Source organism: Cynoglossus semilaevis, chromosome 6 (genome assembly GCF_000523025.1).
Source record: "Cynoglossus semilaevis isolate Cse_v1.0 chromosome 6, Cse_v1.0, whole genome shotgun sequence".
Lineage (NCBI taxonomy): Eukaryota > Metazoa > Chordata > Actinopteri > Pleuronectiformes > Cynoglossidae > Cynoglossus > Cynoglossus semilaevis.
Genome location: NC_024312.1, coordinates 9,414,764 through 9,434,967, shown reverse-complemented (window position 1 = coordinate 9,434,967; position 20,204 = coordinate 9,414,764). Strand labels below are relative to the sequence as shown.

General features: G+C 39.8%; 1 protein-coding gene across 2 annotated transcripts in view; it reads right to left on the bottom strand.

Annotated features, from left to right (window-relative positions):
• tspan9a (tetraspanin 9a) overlaps window positions 1–20,204 on the bottom strand; it is a 128,769-nt gene that overhangs the window by 46,242 nt on the left and 62,323 nt on the right. The window contains exon 3 of one of the 2 annotated variants that reach the window (XM_008311856.3): window positions 13,675–13,754. In XM_008311856.3, coding sequence (XP_008310078.1) covers window positions 13,675–13,737 — 63 coding nt within the window. In that variant the 5' untranslated portion in view covers window positions 13,738–13,754. Of the gene's footprint in view, window positions 1–13,674; window positions 14,908–20,204 lie in introns of those variants that run through there. The other variant, XM_008311855.3, reaches the window with a different exon arrangement.

Below are 20,204 nucleotides of genomic sequence, written 5' to 3'. Positions count from 1 at the left end.
CTACAGACGGTATTTCTTAAAAGTCTGTGCTGTTATAGAAGGGTAGTTGAAAATAGCTTTCCTAAGCTGTGGCCAAAAAAAAGGCAGAATTACAGTGTGCTATCTGTTATCTATTATGAATCAACCTATTTTTCCACCTGTCGTATGTCACACATCTACTGTGAAGGAAACTTTTGTCTGGCACATCGAGATGTCTGTCCAGAGTGGCTGAGATGTACACAGTTAGAGGAGCTGGTGGACAACACCCGTCAGTGACTGACAGCTTCAGGGCAAAGCCATTAATTGGGATGATCCTTTAAGGTTAGGGAAGCACAAAGAGCAAACGCAGCCTCTAAACAGACATGGAACTCCTGCCAAGTACCTGAATATACATCTGTTCTGCTTCCCTTGACCTTGGCTTTCTTCTTAGTGCCTTCCAAGTCAACTGGATGCATTATGCATAAATAGAAAAATTGTTGACATTAAAGAGCAAATAAGCAAACACACCTATACTTCCTAGAGTGCCTCTGCACTCTCTGCAGCACCAGCACTGAGAGTCTCAATGGACAAAACAACAACCAGCATCAGAGACTGACTCTGACATAATGAGTATCTGAACCACTGCGCCTGCAATCCTGTGCGCCTGTAGAAGCAGTGCTGATGAAAATGATTTCAAAGCGTATTGACGCTCTTTCTTTTCTTCCTGGAACACATTCTCTGCAAATAAATGTGTCTTTGAAATGAAGATGTTCCGGTCTCACAGATGGAAATGTAAACTGCTGATCATAGAGGAACTGTATGGCCGATAAAGCTGACCGCCCACCTCAGTTAATATGAGAAACGGCCAGACTGCTCACTTACTGTCTTCTATGGCGGTATAAGATCTTCTTTATTTATTTATTCTTTGTATGAGGATTTAAGATTTTTATTATCCTCCAAACCACTTCCTACTTGTGGCTTCAATAGTGTGAAACAGGGTTTTTGTTTCCACCCGTCAACATAACTTAGGATAAATACTAGAAAATAGTATGTAATAAAACAGCAAAGAAATGTGATCACCTCTTTGATAAGAGTGAAAAAAATGAGAGCTTCAGAATAATGCACCCTCCCCCTCCACACACACGCACACCTCTCTTTTGCAAGGTATGCACTTCAATGAAAAATGAAAAGAGGAAGGGCTTCTGAAGAAGGGATTCTTGACACTTAGAACAGAGAGAGAGAGAGAGAGAGAGAGAGAGAGAGAGAGGGGTGCTTTTATGTACCAATTACAGTGTGTCAAGGACATTGACAGACAGCAGCAGCAAAAAGTCATGTCAATCCTCGCACGAGAGATGATGGCCTTTCTTCGTCATCATTCGTACCACATAACACACACATGATCTGCAACATCATCGGCACCTCGGACGGACAAGGGCTCAGCTCTCAAATCACTGTTGTTTGATTTCTGCAGCTTACACAACACGCAGGTTTATTATCTTCCGCACTCCCATTAATTTTAATGGGGCTACAGTACAGACGTTGTGTGTACTGCAGCGCTTTAATTAAATATTTTGTACATGTATACTGTATGTATTTCTGTGGGTACAAGGACATACGGGAAATAAAGAATGAATAAATTAAGATCTGTTAATTCATTTAAGGTTGGCTAATTATTCTCATACGGTAGAGCTGAGCACAGCAACAGCAAAGAATTTTAAATGAATAATGCATAGTATGGACCTAAACAGTGCTGTGCCTGCACAGTTAAAAAGGCTGGGGAGTTCAGAGCTGTCAAAGAGAAAGAAGAAAGGAGATATAGAGAAAGACGGGCAGAGAGAGAGAGGATGAGGAGGAAAAATAATAAAATAATAATAATAATTAAAGTTACTTTGAGAGATTACTGTGAAAACAAACACTGTTTCCATGGTTTTCATTGAACATGAAATAGAGACTCGTTCATTTATCTTCTATTTAGGTTGACAGGAGCTGGAGAAAATCTCAGCACTCACTGTGGCACACTGTGTCCTACTCCCTGGACAGTCCAGCAGTCCATCACATGGTCACATATAGAGACAAAGAACGGTTCACACTCACAGTCATATCAGTTTTGTTAATCTCCAATTAACCTCATGCTGCACGTTGATGGACTGTGTGCCCCAGGAGAACACCCACACACATATGGTGAGAACATGTGAACACTAGGAAGACACTAGGAAGCTTTATTTTAGTTTTACTGAATCACTTCAGGTTGGCTTCTGTTTGATTAACTTTAAATTGTGCACCACAAAGCAATTTTGTAACCTGTGGATGGTAAAATTTACATGAAGTGCATCTGTTTCTGCCACTCAGTCAGATCAGTTATTTATTTATTTATTTAATCAATTACTAAAATATTCAGGTGACCAGATTTGAATTCCGGGTGACCCAACGTGGGGTCGCGACACCAAGTTTGAGGTTGAAAGGTTGAAAAACACTTCTCTATATTCACCATATTGTAGGTGTGAATGTGAGTGTGAATGCTTTTTTGTCTCTATATGTGACACTGTGACAGATCAGTGAAGTGTCCAGGATGTACCGCCGCTCTCACCCGTTGATGTCCCCCCAGACAACCTTACAAAGGAACAAGCAATAGATGACGGAGGATTGGTGAACTGTTGAACAACCATGTGTTGCCCGCTGGAGTGCAATGTGCATTGTACAAAACAAAAAAAAAAAAACCTGAAGATTTACTCCTTTGGCGAACCAATGTAATGTAACATTTAAATCATTGACCACAGTGTGGAATGCCACTAGACCTGCTCCCCATCATCAGGTTTTATGCTTCTGGGCTGCTGAGCCATATCATGTCCTGTCCCTTAGGGTTTTTGGGTCTTATGCTGCGTGCATGAGGCACAGATGTTCATTTAATACACCCAACAGAGTTTTTACAGGACTGGAACTCCATCCACAGAGACAGAGAGTGTTCTCAGTGTATCACCATGATTTACTGCGGAGCCGCTCCTTAATCAAAAGTTTTCACCTGACAGAGAGACTAAATAAATGATATTCAACAAATTATGGACTAATAAGTCATTCATCAAACATTGATGTGTCACCCAACTAAAAAACATGTTAAATGATGGGTGTAAATTGTTTTTGTTTTTTTATGATTTTTGTTTTTAATACTTACATAACCATTTCTGTCTGTTTATTTCAATTGATTACTGCACATCGCTACCTAAGAATATACCAAATGATTTTTTTTAAGGTTTAGGTTTTGAGTAAAAAATGATAAATGATAGAAAGACACAGAGAGACTGAGTAAGAGAACGAAACTACTCACCTCTTGAAAGGTTGTCATCAAACATTAATCTGTTCACCACTCTTGCTCTTGAGGAGCAGTGCCTCCTCACTCTTCATGTCTATACGTTTTTACTTGTTCAAGCCGTACCAAACAGTTTGGTTCAGCCTCCCTCAGGTCTGACCGAAACCTATTGTCCCGAGGCCAACTGACGTCCTGGTGAGTTCACGAGCATTTGTTGTCTGGCAGATTTACACTGAGCAGCTGCTGCTGAAGTTGTTGAAATTTTTATGAAATAGCCGGGAGTTCTATGGGCTGATCCTAAACCTGCTGCTACGCCATTTTAACAAGACAAATCCCTAAGATAGATATTTGACAGTGTACATGGGAGAAGGTTGTTGGTAATACAAACTGTGGCTCACACAGACCACCCACTGAGGGAACGATGTCCACATCAGCTTCTGATTTTTTCACAGACTTGTTCTGCCTATATCGAGCTCCACACTGACTATTGTTTGGTATTCTACTCCCATCCTGAGGTGATCAATTGCTAAAGTTCAGCCGACATTTGTGTAGAAATAACGATTACTAATGTGTGCGGCAGAACCAAAAAATGCTGACTCATCTCCTGTTTGTTAAAAATATTTTTTAGTATTTGAAGATTAATGAACATGGGATTAAGGCACGCTTGAGGACTTTTTTTTGTATCTGCTGTAATATTTAAACTTCTCATGTTTTGTGACAGGGAGAATTTACAGTGCGAATGTGAACATCGCCTTCCTGAACATCAGTCATTTTAGGTGAATTTCTACAATTACTGACAACTTTATGGCTCAGTTCTTGCATTTCCACCGTGTAATAAAACTGTCAAGTCCTCTCTAAAAAGTAAGATGTGAGACATCTCTCTGTGCCCCAGAAAGAATGCCAAAGTGGTGGAGAGAGGATGGTTTTATAGGCACCGCTTTTAAGACTCCACATGCTGCAGGCAACTAGGTGGCTTCAGATTTTGGATTTCAGGACACATACACATGCTGCTCTCTATCTTGAAATATTATGACAAAAGTGGGAAAATAATGAAAAAAAAAAAACCCAAGCGCCACAATTTGGGTTTTCTGTGAAATAGGATTCAGTCAGAGTTTAAGGGACAGTTTTAAAAAGGTAATGACAATTATTTAATGTCAATCATTTCTACTGGTTTTACCCAGACTGACCGCAGTCATCTTGCTGTTGTAGAAGTGGAGGATATTTTTTTCCATGAGAAATCATTCACAGCTCATTATAAAGATACTGTTTGCTGCAGGCAACTAGGTTGCTAACTCACTAAAACAACAAGTGAAATAAACTGCTGCTGGGATTTTACTGTGAATGTGAACTAAAGCAAAAATGTCATTATTTATTTACTTTTTGGTGAAATTAATCATGTTAAAATTCTTACCACATTTTAACACATGGGCAGCCTGACCCATGCTGTAGAGCCAATAATTTCACTGCCCATCCAGTCACTGCTCTTCCAGTACACATTCAATACACACATTTGCGCACACTGCAGATTGCACTGATTTAAAATACCAGCTCAATGCCCAGCATGCCTGAGTGAGGGCTTCAACTTCCCATCAGACCCTGGGCTTCCATTAGTCCAGCCTCACTGAGCGCATGGAAGTGAATTAGTCTACAGCTGACAAGCTGACTGACATAATTATCAAATGGACTGCAAGGGACTGTAGACTGATTAACATTGTTGAGGACGAGGGCTTGACTGAAGATTGAAAGAAACTCTGAGCACGTTCTACAAGCAACCATCAAGACGACCAGTAATGTCTAAAATACACTGACTCTATGAAGCTGAGTTTAGAATTTTATTTTTACTATTACAGTAACAAGTTTCAATTAACAAATGAAAAGAAGTCTTATTTCTTTTATGTGACCACTGTTACACAGAAAAAAAATGTGTTGTGTTTTTGCAATTTCTTAATATTTTTAAATATTTGATTTATGTTGATTATTCCTGATCAATACTGATAAAAAAGTTATGATTAACTGACAACTAAACATTTGTTTGATTGCACGCCCCAATAATAATAATAATAATAATAAAAAATCCACAGTGTTGTAATGACTGAAGTTTTCAGCATCCGTAGAAGGCTAGAAGTAAGTTGTAAAGCTTTACTCTGAGGTGGTTCAACTAAAAAATGAGTAAAAACAGAAATACATGCTCTAATGTTTAAGGCAAAAGTCTATCTCTCATTAGTCATAGCTGAAAATGTGGACAAGTGCAAGCCTCGCTGTGTGCTGATGCCCTGCTGCAGATGTGTCCTGGGCTTATTACCATTCATGCGGAGAATTCTCTCTAGTTCCTGACCCAGATTCGAAATGGCATACTTAAAATAAGCAGATTGGGAGTAAAGCCACTACCCACATTTCAGTGCCTAATGGTAAAGATGCCAGGGGTGTCCTGTTTAAAGATGTGAAGTGGTGACAAATGAGCGAAAAGAAGCTCTCAAGGACGATATAGGTTTTTTCGAGTGGGGTCATGGTGGGGAAAAAAAAAAAATCAAGACCAATTAGATCAATGGATGTAGTAGCCCGGGGGAAATACTGTAGTTCTTGGAGCGAGTCAGCGAAGTTTCCTTCGCTTGCAGCAGATAACTTAGGGACTTAGGATTAGCTTAGGGATGTGGACCCATGCTTTAGGTTGTTCTCTGGTGTTCTCTGCAGATACTGTAAGTAAGACTACGGTACTACACTATTAGTAGTACTACACTACTCGGTAATAAGATTATTTTATAAACATCTTTTGGTTTTTGAATTACACAGCAGCTTTATTCACTGTCACTTTATTTACTGTTCTGTTGGCTGTGTTTGCTATTTACTTTTTAAAGGTTACTATTATTTTATTTATTATTTTTTAACATTATATAATCCTCAGTTTTATTTTTTTGATCTAACCTAATACTTTTCGTTAACACAGACATACAGTATTTGTGTCAGATTGAATGGGAACAGTAAACCTGTCAGTATATATTTACCTGCTTGGTGTGATTTAGGCTGAGCTCACACCTACACGCTGCACGTCACCCTGTTACACACAGACTTTCCACTTCTGTAAAACTCTCTTCCAGTTCACTGCATATTTCTTAAAGAAGTATTGTTGATGGTATTCAGTATCAGTGACAAGATATGTCAAAATACTTTATATATTTGTTTTTAAAAGAATCTTCCTTGAAGTTGTCAGACAGGTTGATTTAACATAAATTTATCATTTAACTGTGGAGGTGAGGGCATTCTGAAATCAGTGAATGGTTTCATCTGCATTGTGAAAATATCACAAAGTCAAGGACATCTGCCACCGGGAGATGCTGGAAAAGCACTCTAAAAGTTTGAGTGTTACAGTGAATCTATTTTATTGGATTATAGTTGTACTAAATCTCCACTGCAGGGATGCCATTAACTGTCAGTGCATGATATGTGAAATGTTCAGAAGGCACCTGAAACGCTTCAGTAATGCCACTTTTTCTGTCATACACCTTTAGCCAGACAACTGCACTTTGTGGCAGCTGTTGCTGAAAACACTTTTCTGTTTTAAATCAAATTACACTGTGGAATGAAAAATTAAACTCAGCTTGAAGGCAGTGAAACACGTTTGCAGACATTTACTACTAATCACTGGTTGAATGTCTTCATTTCTATGTTGCCAAATGTTAATGAAAAAAATCATCATCATTATTGTGTTTTTTTTTTCTTTCCACTCTAGTGAACTACACATTACTGACCAGGCGACATGAATGCTGCCTTTTCTATCGCCTGATGTGCACGATTTGACACAAAGTCATTACATTGGATCTGCTTATGTATGCAGAACTAATGACATCCATCATTTCCCCCTTGTTTTCTCCCTCCACTGTATACTCCCCTGGCCTATATTTAGAAAAGAAAGATCTTTCTGCTTCAATTGTTGGAGCAAAGAGAAGATGATAAATCTCAAAGCCGAGGTGCTGCATAATACATCTGGATGTGATTTAGCAACTAACATGATGAAAACACATTTTTTGCCACTGTGTGCGTCTGTTTTCCTGTTTGTCACTAAAGAAAAATTTAAGGCACAACAGATGCAAGGATCTCTGTCTTCCATCTGCACATCCTGCATCTAAAAAAAGGACACTGCAGTGTGTGGTGTGGTGATATATACATATTGTTTGGCAGTAAAAAGAAATCCTGTCTTTTTTTTATTGAAACACCCTATTGTTTATTTTTGTGACGTAAAACCACAGGTGCGTTGTCAAACAAACCCCAAAGTCAGGAATCTTTTCAGTCCACATCATATGGAAGTTAATGACAATGACAGAAGGCGGCAACAACGTCCCAGCGTACATCTGTGAGCGGGTCTGACAGAATGAACACAGCAGGGAAGTAAGTAATGATGTAAATCCTGACGTGGATGTGAAATGACCTGGTCTCCAGGGATATGAGATTGCGTTGTATTAGAGTTCTATGTCTGCCTCGTGTGAATGAGGAGGTAATAGACAAATTAATGGAATGTTTAAAAAAAAAAAAAAAAGCATAATCAATCATGTAATAACCCACAGCGGTTCTTTCTTTGGATTTCTGTCTCTCAGAGTCTCTCTTTGCACATCAAATGCCACAATTAAATATGCACCTGCAGCTAAGCAGGAATTTGGAGGCAGAGAGGCAAACTTCAAACTTCAACAGCTTTGTTCAACTTGACTAGCAGTATATCAAAACTATGTGGTGCTTCCTTTGATATCTGCCCGGGCGAGTTGTTAACTCACTGAAATAAAAGCTTGCAGTTTTGTACGACTAGTGTGAGTAACAATCATCCTTTTAAAAAATCAACAAGTCATCAGTTTTAAGGCCTAAGCCAATTCACAGATGCATGAATGATGGGATGGCAGATTAAATCCCCCAGCAGAAGCATTACCTACAAAGTGTGTCCAAGCAAAGAGAGAGAGAGGGGGAAAAAGACAACTTTAATTTTACTGCTCTATTACCTCAACCCCCGAGAGTGAAGCACAGCATCACCGTATTCCTGTTGATCTGCAACATGAGCTAATGAGCTCAGTAGCGCTGCACGGCACGGTTGGGAAATTGAAGTAGAGAGGACGTGATAGAGAGAGACAGAGTGAGACATAATGGGAAGAGGAGAGAGAAAGAGAAAGAAAGAAAGAAGAGAAGTAAGTCAAAGGCAGATGTGTAATTTACTGCCATCTCCACAGACAATGTCCTGGACAAAGAAATGCATAGATGCATTTTATCAAACAGGTCAACCAATCAGAGTCAAGGCTCTGCAGCCTGCAGGAGATGCTAATTACATGACTTCAAATAAATAAAATGCTAATAATTATAATGATATTCTCTGTGCAAATGGGCCAAAGTTAAAAGCGCTGCTTTCAGGCAAGGCACTGGCAACCATAAGAATATGGCTTAACTAAAGGTCCAGCTATGGATGCCTTCAAAGACACACAGTATGTAGTTTAGTCTGGTTGAGTGAACAATACAGAAACCTGCTTAATGCAATCAGAAGCAAACTCTCATATTGATGAAATCCACTAAAGGCCACTGTTACACAGGAGTTGAAGAAGTGCTTGTGCTGACTCTGCATTTGGCTGTGTAAAACTCAATTACATTTCAAAAGAGAGCCTTTTATGGTATTAAAATGTGAAAGGACTTTAATGTGCGCCACAGCATGTGTAAATTGTTTGGTGTGTATCATCGCAGAGGTCGATCAACCTTTAGCCGTTCTTTCAGCCCAAACCTTGATTTACCTGGCAGTGACTGATGAAGTTCAGCTGCGCCTCTTTGATAAAAAGAATAGGAACAGGAAGCAGAAAAACTGTTTATTATAATATGCACTGAACCATAAATAATGGCTGAACATTTTATGGGCTGGTCTGGAGAATTGCTTTGGGCTCAAAGATTGAACTTAGGGGGAATGGAGCGACTTGTGTGAAATGCTTTATGTAATTCCAATTAATCAGATACAGACCCTTTGCTGCACTCTGGTAATTCCAATTAATCAGATACAGACCCACTCTGACACACACACACACACCTAGGACACACATACATGCATGTACACACATGGACACCTAACCTTACAAAGTCAGTGATCATTCAGGAACTAATCTTAAATTGCTTTGGTTTATAGCTCCCACATAGAGCCCTCACAGCACAATATATCACAAATCTAAATGACTATATTGGTTTCTTTCACTTGCTTGGAAGCAAATAATGTACTGTTTGAAAATACAGAGCCTTAAGCTGTTATTCTAAACTCTGCAGGTGGTGCTCAGCCACAGTTGTATTGCCCTGGTCCAAGTGTTTGAACTTGCTAATACGACATTGTGGTCTGCTCAAAATGTAAGTATCTCATTTACTCAAAAGTATTTTACACAGGAACAAGTTATACAATCAGCTCCTGAGAGGTAAAGCTCTGCTAATTTATGTTTTGGGTCTGAACAGCAGCTTGAATTTGCAGTAGCACCACCTACTGGCTTTGTATTTGTGTAAGCACAAGCCAAATGTGGCACCAATATGAACACCCTGTTTCCCAGTTAACATAACTGAGGGTTTTGAATGATTCTATTGTTGATTAGGAATGGCTCAATCAGCTACCCAGGATTTAACATAAAAAAAAAAACAGCTATAGCCCATCTGATCTGAAACCTAAGCTCAACTGCTCACTGAGTCAAACAGGAAACAGGAACACTATCGACTTAGCAACGGCATGCTGGAGGTAATCAGACATGAGAAGTTGTTCCTTTTATATCTAGAAATCTTCCATACTCCACCTACTGTATATCCCCACCTCATATTCTGTTTCTTTTTAGCTGCTAAACAACCATATTCCTTATATTAAGGGTATAATAACATGTGTAATGGTGCTTACAATGAGAACCAAGTATCACTAGATAGAATGAAAAAACACAATTATGAACAACAAATTAATCTTGAATGGTAAGGATTAGCAGGGAAGCATCGCACAGATGATGTTCGCCAGAGTAAAAGCTTAAATCTCTACTTTTAGCAACAACTCTGACACTGATACATTCACAAGGCTGACACCAATAAAGTCTTAAAATCTGTCACCTTATCAGGGCGGTCAGACAGTCACTGAATGTTGGTGTTCGTGTCTCAGCACCATATATCCTGCTCTCTACCAAAACAGATACTTTGTGAGATACTGTCAGAATTGAAGCCCTATGCTCTGATTTGTTGGCTTCAGCATAGAAAGAGTGCACAGGAGCCGGGCTCTCAATCTTTAACCACACCACCCAACACCACTCTAATCTGCAGCAAACTCCCCCATGGCTCGGATTGTTGTAATCCTCGCAGGAAAGAGGAACCAGATGGTCAGGAACAACTGCTCAGGGGTTGAGCACATGCTTGGAGGTTCTCTGAGTGCCTGTCACTGTTTACCTTTTGTTTTTACAACTGCAGAGTCCTGTGACGTCGGGGGTATTGGTGGAGACGTATTTAGATGGATGACCACTGTGGGTCTTAGTATGTATGGGAGCGTGTGAGCAACCAACAAAACTAGTGTCCAGGTACTGCACTGCACCATTTACTTCATCTTCAGAGGAGATGTCAAAGCTTCAGACAATCCTCAGCACCAGCTGCAGTGACATTGTAGCTTCTGAAGGGTTAGAAGTGTGGCAGTCTCAGGAGTGTCGAGTTACAACATTCCCTCTTACCTCATAGCCAGAACTGTCTCACAGGGCTCAGTCTAACTGTACCAACACTTCACTGCGGAGCAAATCCTTTATTTCCAGCCTTAACCTTCAACTGGGCACCTTGTTTCTCCAGAATTCAGCATGGCGGTCAAAACAGACACCAGTGAGCCTAGAGCTGTCACATTCTGATGGACTGAGAGTCAGCAGCCACATGCTGCACTATAACTCACACCCCCCTCCCAACAGCCCATGATTAAACTGGTATTAATCTGGTCTAATGCTGGAAGAAATAAAAAACTACATCAATCAGAGAGAATAAAGAGGAAATAGGGGTGGTGGGTGTTCATTAAGAGAACATTAGCAGAGTAAATATTTAATTAATGCACAGCAGGAAATGCTCCACTCTGGGAAAGTCGACGGCCACTTAAGGACTAAAAGCCCTCATGCTAAAGCAAACACACACACGCGCACACACACATACTTGTCCACACGCATGAGCAGACAGAGGTAGTGCTCAAACTCAAACACACTAAAGGGAGTGCTTCTGCCCTGTCACAGGATACTTGTACTACATGTCTGCTGGGAACTACAAGCTTGACTCCATATGAAACAGAGGCCACCAGCCTGGAAATCCAAAGCCGCTTTCCACCTCCTTATTAGCGGTGTGCAGCAGCCGGTTATTAGTGGCAAGGTTTTTGCCACTGAAAAGGGTTAAACACAGTTCGAGGCTTGAAAGGACGTGGGAGGGACAAGCTGTGACACAAATCCTCTGTCACTGTCTGTCAGACAGATAGCACAGTGTAATGACCTTACCACCTCTGCTGCACACCGACCTTTAGAAGTGGACAGAAACAATCTGTGACGTACTAATTATTCCAAATGGGCAGAAACTTTTGAAGATGTTAATAAGTCAGACCTGCACAAACTATACTGAAGCTGAGATAACATCCTGTCAATTATTTTCAATGTTGAGTGTTTGTTTATTCTCTCTGCATTAAGACTTTTTTCAGTAGTTATTGACATTGTTGTCTAACTCTCCTCTGCTGTAAAAGATGCATCAGCCATTTTAGTAGCAGACAGGTATGAACTGCAGGCAAACCAGTAGAAACTATTGATACTATTAATCACCTCCAATAGAATAAGAAGATTGATTGAAAACAGGTTATTGGTTAACACCACAAACAACATGGAACAAAGCTCAAGAGACAATTAATAATTCAAAAAATGTCTAAAGTGTGGGAATTATTTTACAAGTAAATAAAAAAAACATTTTATGTTATTGTACATACATGTTTTGGAGTTGTTCTTTTTGTTGGGTCTGAAATTAAGGAAGAAGTCTGTAATTTAAAATATATATATATATATCATTTTAAATAAACTATTTAAGTAACCCTAACCAAAATAATCAATATCTGTATCTTTAGCCTATATGTAACAAAAATGCTTAAACCTTCCCAAGGACTAATTACACCAACTACAGATATAGTATACTGAGTATAGTAGTAATTTCATAGCGGTACTCACATCAAGCCAATTTGGTGCCTATTTAATGCTGTTGAACAAACAATTAAATCAAGTGAAGGCACAGAGAAGAGCCCGAGGCATTCCTCGGTCTTTGCCAACAGCGTCCCTGCCTCTGTGGACTGAATAATCATATGAAGCCGATAAAGAGATATGATTCTGAGCAGCAGAGACAGTGCCTGGCTGTAGCAGCAGGGGTCTCTGTGTGGAGAATAAAACAGGTCTTTGTGTGCCTTTAGAACTGCACGTGTACGTGTGTGTGTTTTAAATGCCGGCTAGATCACAGCTGGGCATCTGCGTATGCCCACCCCGTGGCCACCGATGTGCCCCGGTTAGCAAGGCTTAAACCCCAGTGACACGCTGTGCCACGCTTGGTTGTTGGGATGTTTTTATAGTTCACGCTCGACTGCATCCACACAAAAGCTCTGGCCCCATAACCCATAAGCCCTGTCGTCAACTCTACAAACACATCAAGCGATGCCCATGAATGCCACTGCACAGGCAGCAATCTGAGCAGGCTACATACCAGGCAGGTTTCACCGTGTGAAATCTACTCGAGTCCGGATTGGGCATGGAGAACACTATTACACTACTTACTGTAATTACTGCTGTAATTTCACCGTCAAATACCGGCACGTAATCCACCAGGATGAGCAGAGAGTCATTTGGGCTAAAGTTATGGCACGTTATCATACAATATTAATTTAGCTTATTTTTTAATTGAAAACCTCACCAAATCAAATTACCTCAGTCCCAACCACTTGATATACCTCTGCTGATGCCTCCCTGGAGGATTCTCAGTTGCCATCAGTGGAAGTGCTCTGTTGAGTCATATTCAATTTCTCTTGCATACCAAAAAGTAGATTTAAACCTAAGGTTGACTGTAAATCATGTAGCTATCTGAATGCATGACCCTGTTGAACCTAACCTTTTTACCCCGTAACAATCCGAACCCCCCTCCACCTTCACCCCACAGTCATATACAAAAGGGCACCTGGTGTAATGCCACTTGATGTCATGGCATCCACGAATAGCAACATACACAGCAAGGACAAGGCATAAACACCCTGATGAAGTGATCACGGACACATGATTGCACTGACAGCCATCATCTTTCCACATTGTTCCTTAACAACCATTTAAAAAACAACAACACTAAACATTGGCTGTAATGTACCACTACAGAAATACAAACAAGTGCAACGAAGAAGATAATCAGCCACTTACCCAGAAGATGAGATTGAAGGTGAACATCATATACTTCAAGCAGCAGAGGCAGCCTCTTGCCATGTTGCACTTCTTGAATTCTAAAAGGAACACAAAGGATAGATCCAGGTAAAAGACTACGTATTTGCTTCCTTTGGGTGAGTTCTGCTTGTTGTTGGACTTGTCTCCTGTGTTAGAGTCTGCTGATGCTCCAGCCTGCCCTTGCTGGGCTTTTTTGTTTGACCCGGTAGAGCCGTAGAAAGCACCGGCGGTAAAACCACGGCCGCCAAAGGGGCGACCGGACGTAGAGGCCTGGGGAAAATCCGAGTCCCTGCTATCTACAGAAGGGCTACGGTGAATGGCTGACTCCTCACTGCTGGACTTCTCCATGCTGTACGGCTGCAGCTGGTGATGAAGGATTCCTCAATGCACAGTCTATCATAGTCTCAGAGATAACAGGGAAAATCACTCGCCCTCAGAATCTTCTCCACAACTTCGCAGTTTGAGGTCAAAATGGGAAAAAGAAACAAACTGATGACCTCTCAAAACAAACACAATCGCAGTACTCCACCTCAGTACACAACTGGACCACAGAGTAGAACTTGCTCTGCACAGGCTCCTCTTTCTGCCCACGTTTCTTCTGCTTTCAGCTGCGGTCTTGCTGTAATTGTTCTGTGAAGCGCATTACCTTTCCCCTGTCACAGGTCTGCCTCTCTGGAAAAGAAGTTCCAGCACTCTGACTATTCCCTCAGGTAATGTCACTCTTCACTGGTGCTGCTTATTTCTGTGCTGAGCTGCACCTGTGTGGGGGGAGACCTCGGTGCGTCTCAGCTGCTCCACTTCCAGCCCTCTACTGCTGACCTGGTAACTTTTCTCTCCTCACGCCTCTGTTCTCGGCTCTCCTCTCCTGTATCCACTGCTTGAATCTCACTCCTCTCTCCTTCTCTGCTCACTCAGCTCAGATGCGCTCCGTCTTTCTTTGATTTATCCCTTTCTCTTTCCTTCTCTCTGAGAGTGTTTGTCTCCTCTAATGTTCCATTCTACTCTCAGCAGCCCAGCTCTCCGCACTGCTCTGTTCCGCTCTCTCGAAAGCACTGCTCTGGTTGATGTGCTATTATCGGCAAAAGCAACTAACGGGCATCCCCTGTCTTCCAACGGGAGTGCTGCCCTCATCCCCCAACTCACACACTCCTCCTCTCTTTCTGTCTCTCTCTCTCTTTTCTGTTATCCCTCCCTAACCGCCCCTCCCCACAGCTGAGTAGAGCCAATGCAGCAGCTGCAGCCAGGCTTTGCTCCTCCTCTCTGTTCTCTGGGTCTTTAACTATCCCATCTATGCATTTGCACTGACAATTCATGTTCAAAAAATGTATCTGGGCAGTCAGGTGAGTTGAGATATCACAGATAAATTAAGATAAAAAACATACAAACCAGATAAAAAAATTAGGTATGTTTGTGTGTATATATATATATACATATACATATATATACATATATATACATATATATATATACATACATACATACATACAGGACGTCCTCAACTTACATCAGGGTTCAGTTACTTGCGGCGACCTAATTCGGATTTTCACGGGAACTTACATACAATTACATATCACAAAATATATAGCAAAAACAGATCCTGTGCAGAACCTGATGAATGCTGAAATGAATGTATCTGTATGTTTCTGGTCACACACATTTAGCAGCTGTTCCCACCTCTGACACAAAAAGACACAAAAATATAATTTATCTTAGGTGACATATATGTTTTTCGGAAAAATAATTTTCTTGTAGACTTCAGAAGAAAGACCTAACTGTTGACCTATCCAAAAATAAAAAAGCTATGATATGGATGAATTTAGAATTAGAATTAAAATTAGTCATCTGTGAAAGGATTTTAAATATTTTCCTTGACCTTTTTGTCTTTTTTTCACAGGTTCAGGTCTGTCTATAGCAAAGTACATATATAAAGTATATAAAAACAATAGAATTTAATACAGTTTTACAGCAATTAAATAATTAATCATACCAAAAACCTTTTACAGGAGAGTTTTTTTGACACTAGTGAAAACAGAAATTCCAGTTTATGTCCCAATTATTTAAATTCAGCTATGTCCATACGCTGCCTACTGCCTCTAACTAACTGTGATTTCAATAAACCTTAGTCAAAAACATACATTTACAAGAGTAAAGCCCATGTAGAAGTACCATGCTAATTGGTAGCATCGGACCTTTTGGAATTATCCCACCATTTGAAGTATAGGCAGTTCATAGCTGTAACCTACTGCAGTGCAAATCCCAGGTTTAAAACCAGACAGATACACACACCAAACTAACAGGATATCACTCCGACTTCTGCAATTCGTGCTATTTCAGGTGTTTTCTCTATACATGGCTACTATTATAAATAAACCATGGAAGGTGTTGCCATACTCAATCTGCCTGCGTAAACAGGTCCTAGCTAATTCGCCCTCCACTGGATCAGAACCTTGGTGTAACAGTATAATTGCTCTTATTGACTGTGACATTAAACTTTTTCTCTTCCAGCCAAAACAAGTACGCCGATAGATTGCTCATTGTTCTGCTGTGGTAATGGTTTTGTGTCTGCCTGATGCTGGGGATACCTGAGCCTGAAGACTGATAGTACGGGTGATAGTACGATACTCAAGTAATACAGACAGCACAATCCAAACCCCATTGCCCAAGGAGTAATTCAGTTTAAATAAAAACATGGGATACAAGATCTAGGGATAAAAAATAAGTAATCTAAAAAAATTGAATCTTTCGAATATGTGTTATTATTATATATATATTTTTCTTTCGCAACAAGAGGTAATGATACAAAATATAAATGTGAATACATTCTAAACATTCTCTTTCAGCTGATTAATCCTCATTAGGCTCCGGGGGGGGGGGGCAACACTAGGGGTCAATAGGTGAGGACAGGGGACACAACTGGACACTTATAATCAATTAGGAGTGTCCAATTAACCTAATTTCGCATGTGTGTGGACAGAACTTCAGGAGAAAGCCCCAGCCCTAATGGAAAAACATTTAAACTCTATTAAAAAAAACAGAGCCAACATAATAATGACCACAGATGGCACTAGGGATGGGGGAAACATATCCCCCTCAGAATCTTAGTGACCCCCCCCCCCACCCACTACCCTGTACTGCCACCACCTCAGGCAACAAAAGTAATGTTCCGTTTGTGTGTTTCAAAGTCGGAACTTCGACGTGGACAGGAAAACACGAATAAAGGACAACCCAAGAACCCAACACCCATATAAAAATGTGACATACATCAATAGAATATAAATTAAACTATAGAAATAGTGAATATATGTCTATATATGAATGTGAGTGTAGCTGTTAAGACTATATTGATTATATAGTATATAGTATAGTGGCATTGCTGACAGCTTCTGACAGAATCCCATCTACCCCCCTGGAAGTAATCTGTAAATTGCTGATGTACTTGCTGTAAGGCATTGGTACTAACCACTTTTACACCGTACACCACTGGACAAGAAAAAGGAGCAATAATGTCCATTAAGTCCATATTTAAATGTAATCTGCAATGTTTTTGTTTTTTATGTAGGATTGAATATTCTGTAGCCAAAGATTAATCTTATTTTTCCCACTATCCAGTACTTAAAAGTTATACTTCAAAATATAGTATATTTATTTTGTTACCCGGGTCAAACAAATTAACTAGAGGTTAAATCATGTTGAGAGGAATTGTGCAGTTATCTCCAGGATGCAGTGACATAAATAATATGTGATATTTAGGTCACCCTTTGGCCAATAATTTAAATCTGTTCCTTTGGGAATTGTTTCAATAAATTTGAAGTGCATGCCTTACAAATCCTTTCCACTTTCAAAAAATATTACTATCACAATTCAATAACGTTTGGTGAGTAAAAAAAGGTTACACCATCCGTGCTGCCAGTGATTGCTGTGATGTGTTTATATCCTTGGGCTAGCCTGCATGACATCATTATTGCAGCAGTTCAGAGATCTGTAAAAGATGTGAGAGTATCTACTGTACAGCCTCATGACTGTTTTGGTTTGTTTGAATAAAACCAGAATATCAAAAAAGTGGCTTAAATGAAGCAAGATTATTCCGAAAATATACAGGTGAATGGTTTGATTTCACTCTCACATGTTGGATTAATAAAATTACTTTTTTAAACTGTTCACTCAGACTATCAAAATAAAAATAACTTCTAATGATCTTTACAATAATTTTACACAAATCAACATTTAGGCCAGTGGTTCCTCACCGTTTTTTGGCTTGTGACCCCATTATGACAACACAAATTTCCGGTGAGCCAAGTTTTTTGGCTTGTGACCCCATTATGACACAAATTTCCGGTGAGCCAACAGATATTTTCCTATCTGCCACCCAGTCAGATGATCGCAGCTATCAATCAAGATGTGCAGGCTCAGATATTTTTTTATGCTGCATTTTGTTTGCACTCAATGCAGGTGACCCCATACGGGGTTGTGACCCCATGGGTGAAAAACACAAATTTTACGCTCTCTACCAGGTTATTATTATTATTTTTATTTTTTTTTATGAAACTGATGATGAAAATTAGATAGAGGCCACCTGGAAAAGAAAAATCTGATCTCAATCTACTGTAGAAGAGACAGTCCTGGCAGTTTCTTTAAAAAGAAGTGAAAAGCTGCAACAGCTGTCAAAATCCACAGGCAACTTCCACGAGATGAGCTTCCAGACCCTTTACTTTAAATTTAATACAATCTGCATCAGTGCAACTCTCTCTAGGAATTACACACATTTATCTGAGCTCAGCAGGGATCGCAGTGTGCAAGTTACGGATCCCACCAGTGAGTGAAGGACACATCTGGGCCCCTGAACTACACACGGATTCATACATCCACATCCATCCAAAGCAAAGCGACCATGCACTGCTGCATTTTAAATTGAAAGGTTAAATAAAAGAGAGTGACAGATAAAGTGAGACCTGGGAGAAACCAGCGACTGTACGGTGACATTGAGGAATAGAGGTGTGGAGCGAGGAGGGGAAATATGTGGATGTGCAGCAAAGCAGATCACTGAGGCAGAGTCGACGTGAGGGACGGGAGAGAGGTTGTCTGATAAATGACTGCATTCAAGGATTCTTTTTTTTTTCTGATGGTGAGTGGGTTTGACAGCTGTTCTAATACATTGTGTAAAGACAGACACGTCTGTGGAGACAAATGGTCATTGAAAATCAACTTGAAATCTCTCTCAGATAACTTTTTGAAACTAGAAAATAGAGAGCAAAACTATGAACTGTGACTCAAAACACTGAGGGAAAATTAACTTTACACCATGTCTACACACAGAGGCTTTGATTTTAGTCAGGGAACAATAGGTGGACTCAGAGAAAGATATATGGGAAACAGGAGCAATAATACAAATACTAACATATTATAGGTGGGTATACAACTCTAGAACTGCCACATGAAAGAAACTTGTTTCTCCCTTGAAATATTGCATTAAAAATAGCTTAATATTTTCTATATTAAATTACTACAGAACATTTTCCACTTCACTCTTACTGGCAGGTTTTAGTAGCTCTGACTGACGGTGTTTTATTCATTTAGAGTGACTTGTGACACTAATTGCATTGACCCTCACAGTCTTTTATTAACTTTATCTTTATTGGCTGTAACAGTACTGCACTGTCTTGAGAGAGTTAGCAGAGTAGGGTATTTGCTGCCACTTTTGGAGCTCTTCCCACTGGACACCGCTTTTTCAGAAAGAGAGGTTTACAGCCTCTCTTCTCTTCCTCTGGGGGTACACGTAAACATCACGACTCTTATCCATAAAACTTACAAGGGTTGATGCTAAAATTTGGTGGTTCTGCAGTTTGAATTTCTTTTTGATACATTTATTTATTATTGTAAATTATTATAAGGAAAAACCAGGTTGTTTTATTACTAAAAATGAAACAGCATAAGTGGAATACGACATTTTGATGCACTATACTTAGAAAAAAATCTAATGGAAAAACACAGCTTTTATATTTTATGTTATAAAATGTGCTTCATAATTGACTATTCTGTCCTATTTAAGGACAGAATAGTCAATTATGAAGCACATTTTATAACAAAAAATGATACACAACTAACTACTGCTCGCATTGTGCTAAATAAGCTAATTCTACAGGCATTAAAAATACTCATTTTTAACATTAGATATTCCTCTGATCAAGTGTGAGATTCTCTGGTCGTCACATTTGTACTGAGTGAGAAAACCAGTTTGACAAAAGATAAATTCGCTCCTGAGGATCGTATTCTCTACACCAAAGCCGTGTGTCTTGTGTACACCACCAGCATGTTTTTCCAGTGTGTTGTTTCCAGTAGTTGCCGATGCAGTTACCAAAAATAGAATGTATTAAGTATTTAACACTAATTAGACCATTGATCAAGGTAAAATTAATAGATGCATCTGTAATGAAATCATTACCGATTGCCTGAGACTGCCTGTCGTCTCTGTGGAGGAACCTTCACACAGAGCCACTGAGAACTGATTGGAT